The sequence below is a fragment of the Poromitra crassiceps genome, assembly GCF_964638095.1.
Source record: "Poromitra crassiceps genome assembly, chromosome: 12".
In the NCBI taxonomy this organism is placed as follows: domain Eukaryota; kingdom Metazoa; phylum Chordata; class Actinopteri; order Beryciformes; family Melamphaidae; genus Poromitra; species Poromitra crassiceps.
The window spans coordinates 6,243,395-6,255,894 of NC_139632.1; the positions used below are offsets into that span (position 1 = coordinate 6,243,395).

Sequence of the window (12,500 nt, forward strand, 5' to 3'; positions counted from 1 at the left end):
ATGCTGCTAAAATCTGTACTTTATAGTTACCGGTATATCGTTTATCGCTTTAGGTTATCACAATAATTCAGCTATCAACTGAATACCCGTCCCTGTGTGACTAGCCATTTAGTCAGGTCTCGCTCACAGAGTTGGCATGTAGCCTCTCCTCTCTCTCCTCAGAGGGTTTTCATAATCCACTTCACTGGCTGATTCGAACTCCGCTCACCTGTGTGCTTCTCCACTCTGGAGCTCTCCATGTTGCTGAACCTGTGTTGAGGCGTTTGGCTGCCAATTAGCCATTTTTGCCCATTTAGTCTGCCCTAAGGCTGGGTTCACACCGACGACCCAAGCCTTGCCTATGCCTTGCCTTTACCCACGCTTTTTAATAGGCGTCCGTTTTAGTCAACGAGGCTGTGTACACCGGCCGCCTGAGCGTGAACCCTGCGTGTACCCACGCCTTGCCTGTGCCTTGCCGATTTTATCGAATAGGCGTGAGTTCTATTTTGAAGCCGACAAGGCGCGTGCAGGCAGGCTTTTCTGTCAAGCCATGAAAGAAAAACGCGACAATATCCGTGGGAAATGGCAAATTCAACTGAATTTCAAAATAAAATGGAGTTACAACAGTGTTGAGCAGAGAGAGAGAAAGAGAGAGAGAGATTGACGGGTGGCTATCTATCACGTGGGGCTTTCTCCCCGTCGGCAAACAAATCTTCATGAGAGAGAATAGCAACCGAAGAAGCAAGATGGACAATGTTGTTGTGCCAGCACATATTCTTGCAAGATTACCTCTCTAAAATGTCCGACTATAGTCAGACCTGGTTATACATATCCAGCATCAATAGAACATTAAATATATCAGATTTATTTTACCTAGAGGCTACCCATGACAATTCTGGACAACACGTGAAAAAATACAGTCGGGAGAGAGGAGAGGCGCTTGTGACTCGGCTCCAGGTTCGGCGTGCAAAAGGCGTGCGGTGTGATCGCAAAAGCGTGTAACAGGTTCACGCCCAGCTCGGCGTAGGCGTGGGTTGAGGCAAGGCAAGGCATAGATTGTCTGTGTGAACGAAGCGTAAGTGCCTAATTAAAAAATCCAGCTCTGATAGGTCACCTGCAGGGGGTGCTCTTTACACTTCCTGAAAGATTCAGCCCGATCGCACGTCAAACAGCAGAGCTATGGCAGAAGATACTTTCTGCTCACTCACTCAAACACAGACACGTTGCATTCTTATGATAGCATGTGTGTGATGTTGTCTCCTCGTAGGACTATGTGGGGGACCTGGCAGCCCAGATCAGCGAGGAGGAGGCTGAGGAGTTTGTGATCGAGTGCTTGGGGACATTGGCCAATCTCACCATCTCTGACCTTGACTGGGAGCTGGTGCTCAAGGAATACAACCTGGTGCCCTACCTTAAAGATCGACTCAAACCAGGTTTGATACATCGGTCAAAATGCTTTTTCAACGTCTTTTCTACCCCATCAAGACATGATCTGAGTGGAAACACTGGTGCGAACACATCTGAATGAATGTCCCCCTTTGCTCATAAACCCAAGATATTGTTACAGAAATGTTTTTTAACACATTCACTGCCAGCCGTTTTTCAATACTGTAGTTAGCTTCTGCCAAGGTTTTATTTTGAGGATTCTGGCTCATCTTTCAAGAGCCGAGGATTCGTTTCTGTTAGGATTTTGTGAACACACAATATCTCAAAAGAACTAATAAAATGTGTGCTTTCTCTGTCTAAAAGAGTTAGTTTGTAGAGTTAGTAGTTATGTAAGCATTAGCAGTTGAATACAGCATGGTTTCAGCGTCTGAAAATTTATTCTGAGATAAACGGCTTTTTGTGAAATTCGATAGAACAGTCACTTTAACCATTCATTTTTGGCATCAGTAAGACGTCAGACATCTAAACAATAGTTTTGAACAGTCATTTCCTCCATAACAGCAGGAAACACCCCTCTCCTTCAAACTCCTACCTCCGTGTGTGTTCTTCTTGGCTGCAGCGGGCGTGTCACAAGCTCGTTTCTGTTGCTGCTGTAACCTCGCGTCACCAGGCTCACTGCTTTGCTGCTGCTGTGCCTGTCTGCTGGCGGCCGCTGTGCAAGTCTGGATGGGCTCGCTCGTTTCTTGGAGTTTCGGTTGAGAGCTTTGATGAAGCTTTTGCGATTCTGGTCATATTTATGCTGCGTGTTTCAAAGTGTGTTCCACCCGTAATCTATTATGCAAATTTGCAATCCTGCACCGCCAGCAATCAGCGCGAAAACGAAAGCGTTTTCGCCAATCCATTTTCATGAGAATGGCTTCCTCACACTGCTTTTTGCTTGCCTTCCTCTAGTCAGGAGAGCACTGTCGCCACTTAGTGGGTCGGTGGAATGGGTTGTACACGTTCGGTGGCTCCAATATTTATATAAGAGATGTAAAAGGGTTAGATGCACATCCCACGGTCAAAAAAAAAAAAATCCTTTTTTTGACGTAAAAACACGTCATTGGCAGTCAACCGTTGGATTTTGTTTGACGTAAAAACACGTCATTGGCAGTGAACGTGTTAAATGCACACGTCTGCACACACACACACACACACACACACACACACACACACACACACACACACACACACACACACACACACACACACACACACAGGCCTTCACACTGCCTCACACAAGATAACCCTCCCAACTTTCCCTCATCATCTACTTCTCTTTGAACCCAAAAGCCAGGTCTCTCCCATGCCCTTGCTTGACCTGTAACTAGTATCTGTAAATCATATTATCAGTGAGGTGTCACTGAGCGAGATGATGTGAGGACGGAGAACACACACATTACGACCTGGGCTTTATCTTTACCTTCCATGACCTCTCCACTACATGTTCTGACCTCCTAACCCTGGCTCTTTTTTGTCTTTATCAAAGGGGCGTTGGAAGTCCACTTTATTAAGTCAACAGTAGATAGTTACAGAACATTTCAGGACATTACAGGAGAAAAAAGTGACATGAACTCACAACATCAGATGTACGGTATTTGCAATGTGCCTTAGCCTGATGCTGATCACCAGGACGCCCGCCGCTTAAATGGAAGTTGCAACTAGAACCATATACGTAAACCACACATGGGCAAAATGTGGCCCCAGGGCCTGACCTGGCCCCTGGACCATCTCAATCCGGCCCCCAACGTCCTCAAAGAAAAACAAACCAACCCGCAAAAACTCAATAAAAGACAGAATTATGTTAATACATCTCATCTGCTACAGCTATTGGATTTGTATCACTATTATATTTGGAGATCAACAAGAAATTACCAGTCACAACGGGAGACAGGGTTAAAAATAGGGAGACTTAACTTAACTGCATTTTTGGTTCTAGATGGAACCCCTTTTGAAGATTCTACCTAGAATCCTCCCAGAGGGATTCACCTAGAACCCTTACATAAAGGTTCCACGTTGAACCCACGAGGCAATGTTATATGTGAAATCCCCTTTCTACAAAGAACCCTCACATGTTCTTAACACTCTGATAAGACATACTACTGTATCCCTGTTTTTTTGTTTTTTTACACAGAAACCTTAAGGGAGTTCCCACCTTTCAAGCAGGTTCTATCAAGATCCCCTTTGCATTTTATGGGTTCAACTTTGAATGGTTCCAGGAATTCTTCTACCCATATCATAACCCTTCTTTTGTGTGTATTTTTTCTTCTTAGTCTTACAAAGGAGCTGCAGATGGAGAAGAACCCTTTTTGGAACATCATTTTGAAAGAGTGTAGTCTTCCAGACAGCACAGTTAAAAAGAGACAGCAAACCCCTCTTAACAGCTTAGACACATTTGAGCCCATTATAGTCACAGAACATGGATGTTTTCCCTGGCTGAATGCTCTGGTCTGTTCAGACACAGGGGCACCGTCAAGGCCAAATGTTAGAAGGTTTAGTGAACATTAGAGCCTGTGCCTTGGTCTTCTCAACCTTCTACTTTTCCCTTATGTCAGATTCTGCCGAGGATGACCTCATTCTGGAGGTGGTGATCATGATCGGCACCGTGTCCATGGACGACTCTTGTGCCGCCCTGCTGGCCAAGTCTGGCATTATCCCTGCCCTTATTGAGCTGCTTAATGGTAAGGCCCACATCTTGACTATATTCACGAGTTTCCTGGTGAGACCGTGGGCGCTTCCATAACACCCTCCCTCCCTGTTTCCAGCTGCCGGTTGCCTGTTTCCGCCCAGGACCGTTCATAGCGAAAGAGACTGAAAATAATCATAATAATTGTTGTGACTTTGTACCTACCTATGTCTTGTAATGGAGCCCCCCAGCATAATAATTTCACACGTGCATAATTGTACAACGGAGTGACAATATATCTTGAATCTTGAAAGAGAGAGACCATTAAAGCTCGTTCAATGACCAAATACCGGTTTGGACGTTTAGCCTTCAAAATAAAAGCGGCCGCTATGCAACCACATACTATTTTTAGCCATTTTGGCTCAAATAAGCCCGTACAGTACGAGTGAATTGACATTCACCTCGTTTTTGTAAAATATCGCCGCTATGCAAGTAATGCAACCACACAACGTTACTATTTTTAGCCATTTTGGATCAAATAAGCCAAACGTTCCCACTCTTTGACAGCGGCACGCACGTCCTTGCTAGTGAAAAAAATGTAAACAGGAAGTCGACAACCGGCAACTGCTGAGAATCATGGGAAACGTAAGTCCAGGAATAAGGTGAATACTCCAGAACTTTGGGTCGGTGTACAGAATGGGTCAAAGCTCTTTCCCTAGTGGATTCTAAGTAACACACCTTTTTAACAAGTCTGGACTCCGGATCCCAGACCAAGACTAAATGTATACACTTTGTGTCCAGGGTTGATTAACTTTAAGGTCTATGCTGTACTGCAGTGATACTCAACTGGCGGCGTGCCCCCTGTGTGGCCCGCGATGGAATTGCAAAAGAAAAGAAAAATAGAAAAGAAAATTACAGTGCACCTGAACGCAACATGCAAGATACCCGCTGAATTTGAAGTGTCCAAATGTTCATGTCATTCTGGCCAATACTCCACTTCTGTTATAGCATTTCAGTCTGGAATATGGAATATCTTTCAATAATCTATGATTTAGCTGCTAAATTGTCAAATACCGCCGTCTGCTCGCTACCCAGGCACTACATGTATGTACTTAACCTAACTAACTATCCGGTGTGCACAACATTGTCAGACTAAACTCCGGCTGACACCCCAAAAACCTACAATCCGCTACAGAAAAATGTGTATTGATTGTTTATTAACTGGCCCCTGGCCTTCTATCATTTCACGAAAGTGGCCCCCGGACAAAGCAAGTTGAGTATCCCTGCTGTGCTGTACTCACTCAGATGCTGGAGACAAAATGTATGGTTATGAAATAGTACTTCTGAAATAGTTATGAACATTAATAGCAAGCCATTCAATATAATTGTTCTGTGTCATCCCATTTTGAAAATGATATAACTGCTCTTAGTGCCACCACAATCATTCTCACATTGATCATTGTGCATCCCCTCGCCCACAGGAGAATGCGCTCTTAATTATATTACTTCTAATGGCCTGATTACTTCCTGTCCTAGTCTGCTTTGCACCACCACAATTTATTTGATTGAATCTAAGATGAGTGTTATTTGTTTAGTAAATAAGATTATTGATTTAAACCTTAATGGAAGCAATTAAACAATTACAATTATAGGGATTGGTCAACAACAACGACAAAATCTGTCAAAGATGTTGGCATCTTGACATCTCGAAAGAAAAAAAGATCACAAATAGAGGGGGAGAAATAGCCCCCCCCTGTGGTTAATTGTTTGTGGGGGGGTTATACAGCGGTCTCTCGTCCATTCGTTATGTTGAATTTAAAATGGTTATTTAATTATCATTTGATCTTCTAAACATATGTTACATAATTGCCCGGCTCTGCTGTTATCTTAATAATTAGGCCAGCAGACCGATGGCAGCTTTGCCAAAAATGGTCAGGGCTCGGCTCAAATGGCTCGGCTCAAATCTCAAGACAAGAGACAATCCCACCTCAAAGTCTACTGGTTGAAATTAAAAGAAAGTTATTTCACCTTAATCAAAGTTTAACATTTAGCTTAAAGTTTTGGAACAACAGGATTAAAGGTAATGTATTAAAAAATAAATAAGATGTAAAATAAGTTACATGTTTTGTGCAGCAGAATGTATCGATAAACCATGATTCATTTAAGCAATAGGTCACGACAGGCTGTGGTCGTGGGGTCGTGCTTCCCCTTAGGTGTGGTATAATGAACATATATCACGGTCTGAAGTGACACTGAAACTCCACTTTAAATGGCTGTTATTTACAAATCATGCTCTTGGCTCCCTGCACAGAGCCGACGCAGTTGTTGAACAATGTCAGATAGCAACACAGGCTTGGTAACCAACAAACAGCTAACGTTAGTGTGGTGTGTTCTATGTTGTTTAATTCTATGTGTGAGTAACAGGAAGCCTTGTCGAAGGTAGCCTATTAGGTGCTGGGGGCGGGTTGTTATGGTTGATTACTTGCTAGAGCTGCAGAGTTGACATGTTGCTACGCTAAATAAATAGATTTGATCATAGTTCAGAGTTTGTCTCACGTTGCTTCTTTTTGAATGTAACGATAGTTAGCTAGCTAACGTTGGCTAATGCTCGTGCTAACGTTAGTTAACGCTATGTTTCCATTTCAGTAGGCAGCTAGCGAACGTTGTTAGCTAGCAAACGGCTAACTAGCTGTCATATACTGATGACGTCGCTAGCAAGAGACGACAGTAAACACTACCGCAAGACACAGGTATTGTGGTGCGGAGCTCCCGTTTGCGAGGCTCGGAGGCTAGCTAGCTACCATTTTGTTTTCTCAGTTTTCAGTTTTCTCATAACTGTGGTATATTAGTGTGGTATAGGCTAAATACCACAGCTGTGAGCCAATCAGATTGCTTGATTTGAGAGAGCCGTTTTATAATCCAGTTTATACAATAGTTAGTTCCGTTCCGGTCGAGCAATTTGAATGGACAAGAGGAGGCATTCTATGTGTGCTGATTTAGTATAAGACAGCATAAGACTTTTCACTGTATACGTATATCACTCTGTTTCACAGCTGTTCTAATGTCATTTTGATTAGGTTGCGTTCAAACAGCGTTTACACCTAGTAGGGACAGCGATATACAGTAGATACATTTGACCTTAAATGAACGGTAAACTGAAATCTTCTGTGCTAACCTCAAAGTTGCTAACGTTAGCTTAGCTAGCTTGCAGTCAGGAAACTGCAGGCAGCAAGTCTACCTGTTGCTTGGCAACACTTGGTAATGCAATCCTGAGGGAACTGTTTTTGTTGGCGGAGACAAATAACAGACACAAATTATCTGTTGTCTCAAATTACAAACAAAAACAGTTTTTATTACTTGATGAATAGCTTTGTTTATACAACTGTTGTATAAAAGCAAGATCACACTCGAGGTCGTGCTGCTGTTACTGAACATCATCACAGCTGTGATTATCTTGGGCACTCGGCCTGCGGCCTTGTACCTACGACCGAATCACAGCTGTGCTGATAAAACAGTACAACAGCACCCCCTCTGGTGTGATATTGCTTAATTAAAATGAATCCTTGCTGTTGCAAACCCCTCCTTACCGTTCCTGTCTACCTGTTTCCCATCCCAGCCCGACAGGAGGACGATGAGTTTGTGTGCCAGATTGTCTACGTCTTCTACCAGATGGTCTTCCACCAGGCTACCAGAGATGTCATCATCAATGACACACGTATCCTTTTGCCAATTCATTTTTTTACGTATTTTTTTTTATATATTTCTAATTAATTCTTTTACGTATTTCTGCAGCATGAGATGAGATACCGTATGAGAGACGGGACAGGAGATGCAGTCCAGAATGCATCCAAGCACATGGTTTGAACCTTAGCCACAGTCACCTCACCATGATGCCCCCAGCTGTGTCTCGTCGAAAAAATACCTTGTCTGTAGCACTCCAGCGTTACTCCATATACTCACCCTTCTTCGGCGTGTGTTTCTATAGTAACCCGCAGTACCACCCTATATCTCGTGTCGCTGTTTATTACCATCTGCATCGCCATAGCAACCTCCATAACCCCCTGATTTATGCCTTATTTATACTCCTGTCTATTCCAAGCTGTCTGTAATCGTATACAGTTGTGGTCGGCGGCCGCCTGTGTCAAATTACAAATAGCCTCTCTGTCAGCATCTTCTGATGGATGTTTTTCTTTCTGCGTGGAGAACAGAAGAGGAATTTCTGATTCGACGGCTGCTGTGCTCTGGCCTCTGAGAGTGTTCTCTCATCACAGGAAATGTCGAGCGTTGTTCCTCTGGCCACAGGGCACCTGTCTTCTGTCTCCTGTCCACAAATGAAAGTCTTCCCTAGTCACATTTCCACCATGTCTGTCCCCCCTGTCCCCCCCTCTTACATTGATTAAGGATGTCCCGATGACTGAGGGGCTTTGAAGGCAGCATTGAAACGTCCAATAAAGATGATGAAATGTTCCCTTTTCCTTGAGTCCCGACTCCAGAGGCCCCCGCGTACCTCATCGACCTGATGCACGATAACAACGCGGAGATCCGCAAAGTCTGCGACAACACTCTGGACATCATCGCTGTAAGTTAAGTTAAGTCTGCGACAACACTCTGGACATCATCGCTGTAAGTTAAGTTAAGTTTTAAGTTAAGTTAAGTCTGCGACAACACTCTGGACATCATCGCTGTAAGTTAAGTTTTAAGTTAAGTTAAGTCTGCGACAACACTCTGGACATCATCGCTGTAAGTTAAGTTTTAAGTTAAGTTAAGTCTGCGACAACACTCTGGACATCATCGCTGTAAGTTCAGTTAAGTCTGCGACAACACTCTGGACATCATCGCTGTAAGTTAAGTTAAGCTAAGTTAAGTTAAGTCTGCGACAACACTCTGGACATCATCGCTGTAAGTTAAGTTAAACTAAGTTAAGTCTACGACAACACTCTGGACATCATCGCTGTAAGTTAAGTTAAGTCTGCGACAACACTCTGGACATCATCGCTGTAAGTTAAGTTCAGCTAAGTTAAGTCTGCGACAACACTCTGGACATCATCGCTGTAAGTTAAGTTAAGTCTGCGACAACACTCTGGACATCATCGCTGTAAGTTAAGTTCAGCTAAGTTAAGTCTGCGACAACACTCTGGACATCATTGCTGTAAGTGTCCAGGAGCTTCATAAGAAATATCTCATCGCTGTTCCAGTTGTAGCAATTTAGGTGTTCTTTTTCTTTTTTTCTTTTTCTTGAATTGAAAATAATTGACAAGATCTTGACTCAAGTTCAGCCATTAATCCAATCCATTTAATACTACATATAAATTGATGATTTTGTGTAAGAATGAGTGTAAGATTTTCATCCAGCGGCAGTAATTTGTCAATTTAGGTTAAAGCATGGGAATTTCCCAAAATGTTACACACTCTGTAATACTGTATGTAATATTTCAATTTTTCACTCAAGTGATCAGGGAAAACACGAGGTTAAAATAGGGTTAGCGTCAGGGTTAGTAAGAAGTAATTCTTCAAATATTCTTATATAGATAATCATTACCATTTTAGACACAAGCATTAAACGCTTCTACCTTTGTGGCAGTAGACTTTCTCTCCGTTTTGACATGATCTCCCTTTACAAACACCCTTTAGCTTTTCCCGCTGTGCCCCTGGCTGGTCAGATTTGACATTAGCGATTAACTAAGCGATGAATTCCTGAGTCAGTTTGTGACTGACAGGTGTGGTCAGCTCCCAGTCAGTGCGTGATCCGTGCCAGACCTGAGATCAGTGTAATGAGCTGTAGATTACAGCCGGCCTGTGCAGCGGGCCAGAGGAAGTGTTTCATTGAAATTATCAGTGAGACCTATTAAGCTGTGAACCACATGAAAGGCAGCCGGTGGGCTCTGGTGTGTGTCAGTGGCTGGACAGCAGAGGTGAGAGAGAAAGCAGAGCCTTGGACGACACAGGCGCGCGCGCACGCACGCACACACACACACACACACACACACACACACACACACACACACACACACACGCACACACACACACACACACACGTGCGCACACACACACAGGGTCCTTTAGCCATAACTGTGCAGTCTTTCCCCCCCTTTGATCAGTATGTCCGTCCACGTGAACAAACACACAGAAACACACATGTGGCTCAGGGAGAAACCATATCGATGGCTCCAAGGGGGACAGAGGACTAATTCACACGGATATTCTGAGCCTGATCACGTTTCCAGAGGAATATATTGGATTATGCTCCTCTACACTTAGCACTGCCCAAATACTCTAATATAGCGTGACTAAATTGAATGAGTCGTACACGAAAATGTTACATAAATAAAAAATAATATGGTATGGTTTACATACCTAAGTATGTCTAAGTCGAAGTTTTATTTGTTGCCCAGTGAATGTGTACATTTTGAAAAGCATTGTATTTATGTCAGCATCTGTCAGTGGGCCATCACAATAAGAGCAGGCATAATAATTAGTTAAATCCACTACAGGAGAGATGTAATGTTCTCTGGAATTAGGTGGGGGAAATGCCAACATATATCTAATCGGTATCGGCATCAGATTGGGAAAATATCTGCATATCTGATATCGAAAAAAAAAAAAAAAAAAAAAAAATCCGATATGGTGCCTCCCAAAGTATGCACTTCTTCCTCTCCTCTACACTGTAATGAGCTGTGCTAATGATGGATTAGTCTTCATAGTAAACTCACGTTGGAAAGCTAATTGCTCAGGCAGAACCAAAGTCATGAAGCCATTTTAGCCCTCCATGATAAATCAGTCCGGTGACAAAAAGTGTCAGTGCCACTCTCTGGTGCGGAGGCGGGGTGGAGGGCGCGGGCGGGGGCCTCCTCCGCGTGTGACAGTCAATAGGCCCGTTTGAGGCCTGGGCGTCGGGTGGCTGTCAGGGCCCAGGGGGCTCTGCTTTGCGTCTGGATGATTAATCTGCTGGGGCCGGGGCGTCGCGGTCTCAAAGGCCGCCTTTATCTCTCCCCCCTTCGGCCCCTGCAGAGAAAGGAAAACAGAGCTCTGTGGTCGTCCTCCGCCAAGCTACACATGCAAGCAAGCAGGCGAGCCGGGCCTGGCCCCAGGTTTTTATTAGCTGCAGCAGCAACGCCAACGTGAAGACGATGGAGACAACAACACCCTGATACACATCGTGCACCCTCCTTCTCTTGTTCTGTCTCTTGTCTTCTCACGTACACACCTTCTCTGTTTCTTCTCTTCTTCTCACAAAAAAACACCCTCACGCGAGCCTACGCACTCTCTGCTTCCCCCGCTGAGACGGATCAGTATGGCAGCCAGTCAGCAGGGAGGGATAAGCCGCTTCAGACTTTGACGCTTCCTTGGCTCACTGCTTCAGCCACAGAGTGACCGATGGCCTCTCACTTTACACTCGGCTCAGCTGGGATGTTGCTTACTAGACTTGGCAAAGATGAAACAAGACGTCATTTGAAAGAATATGTAGACGGTTGGTATTCGGGCCAAGCTCTCTGTGTGTGTGTGTGTGTGTGTGTGTGTGTGTGTGTGTGTGTGTGTGTGTGTGTGTGTGTGTGTGTGTGTGTGTGTGCGTGCGCGCGCGCGCGCGTGCGTGCGTGTGTGTGTGTGTGGTACTGTGTGTGTGTGTGTTCATGGGCATGTGTGCGACAGGGTTGGCCTACTGGTTTGGAAGACCGATCACAGGTTGAGTCCCGCAAAAGCCCAACAGCAGTGCTGTACCTGCATAGTCTCGCTGGCCAGCCTGCCCTCCCTTCCATGAGAGGAGTCTGGCAGCGCTGGTCACCATTGTGGAATTGCGATGGGCGGCGCTTAGCGGCAGTGCCCTTGGAAAATAGTTTCCAACAATCCAACGTGCCATTTTCAGGGTGTAGCAACGAGCTAGCGTGTAAGTTTTTGCCGTTAGCTTGCCAGCTAGTTAGTTAGCATTGTTGTTTTCACTGCGGCGGCGGGGGGACTATTTACAGCGACACACACAGGGAGGAGGGAGCGGAAGCCGCTCTGATTGACATGGTCAGAGTTCAATGACGGAGCTTCTTAAGCGGGCAGCGGAAGTCTGAAATCGACGCTTCCAATAGGAGAGCAGCTTGTAGAACAGGGGGAGGGCTTATGCCAGCAGCCTGTTTCCTTGCTGCCAGACGAGTACCTGCATAACTCAACAGCAGTGCTGTACCAGTACCTGCCTAACTCATTAAGTCGCTCTAGATAAGAGTCTCTGCTAAATGGCCAAAATGTAAATGCGGCTGCATGAATTGTTCTATATAGCCTGCTGTGCGTCTGGGCCAGCATGATTATTTGTGTGGTCATTTCTCTGCTTCTCCTCCATCCTCCTCCTCCCCCCTCCCCCCCACACCTCTCATTAGGAGTATGATGAGGAGTGGGGCACGAAGATCCAGAGTGAGAAGTTCCGCTGGCACAACGCGCAGTGGCTGGACATGGTGGAGAACCGCCAGATGGACGAGGCAGGAGAACCCTT

General features: G+C 44.9%; 1 protein-coding gene across 1 annotated transcript in view; it reads left to right on the plus strand.

The window, feature by feature from the left end:
- The window catches only part of kifap3a (kinesin-associated protein 3a), a gene marked incomplete at both ends in the record, with an annotated part of 44,394 nt that overhangs the window by 23,719 nt on the left and 8,175 nt on the right, over positions 1-12,500 (plus strand). The window contains 5 exons of the mRNA XM_083647608.1: positions 1,247-1,412; positions 3,960-4,085; positions 7,647-7,745; positions 8,524-8,609; positions 12,388-12,500. The exon at positions 12,388-12,500 is cut by the window's right edge and continues 77 nt beyond it. Coding sequence (XP_083503734.1) covers positions 1,247-1,412; positions 3,960-4,085; positions 7,647-7,745; positions 8,524-8,609; positions 12,388-12,500 — 590 coding nt within the window. The remainder of the gene's footprint in view (positions 1-1,246; positions 1,413-3,959; positions 4,086-7,646; positions 7,746-8,523; positions 8,610-12,387) is intronic.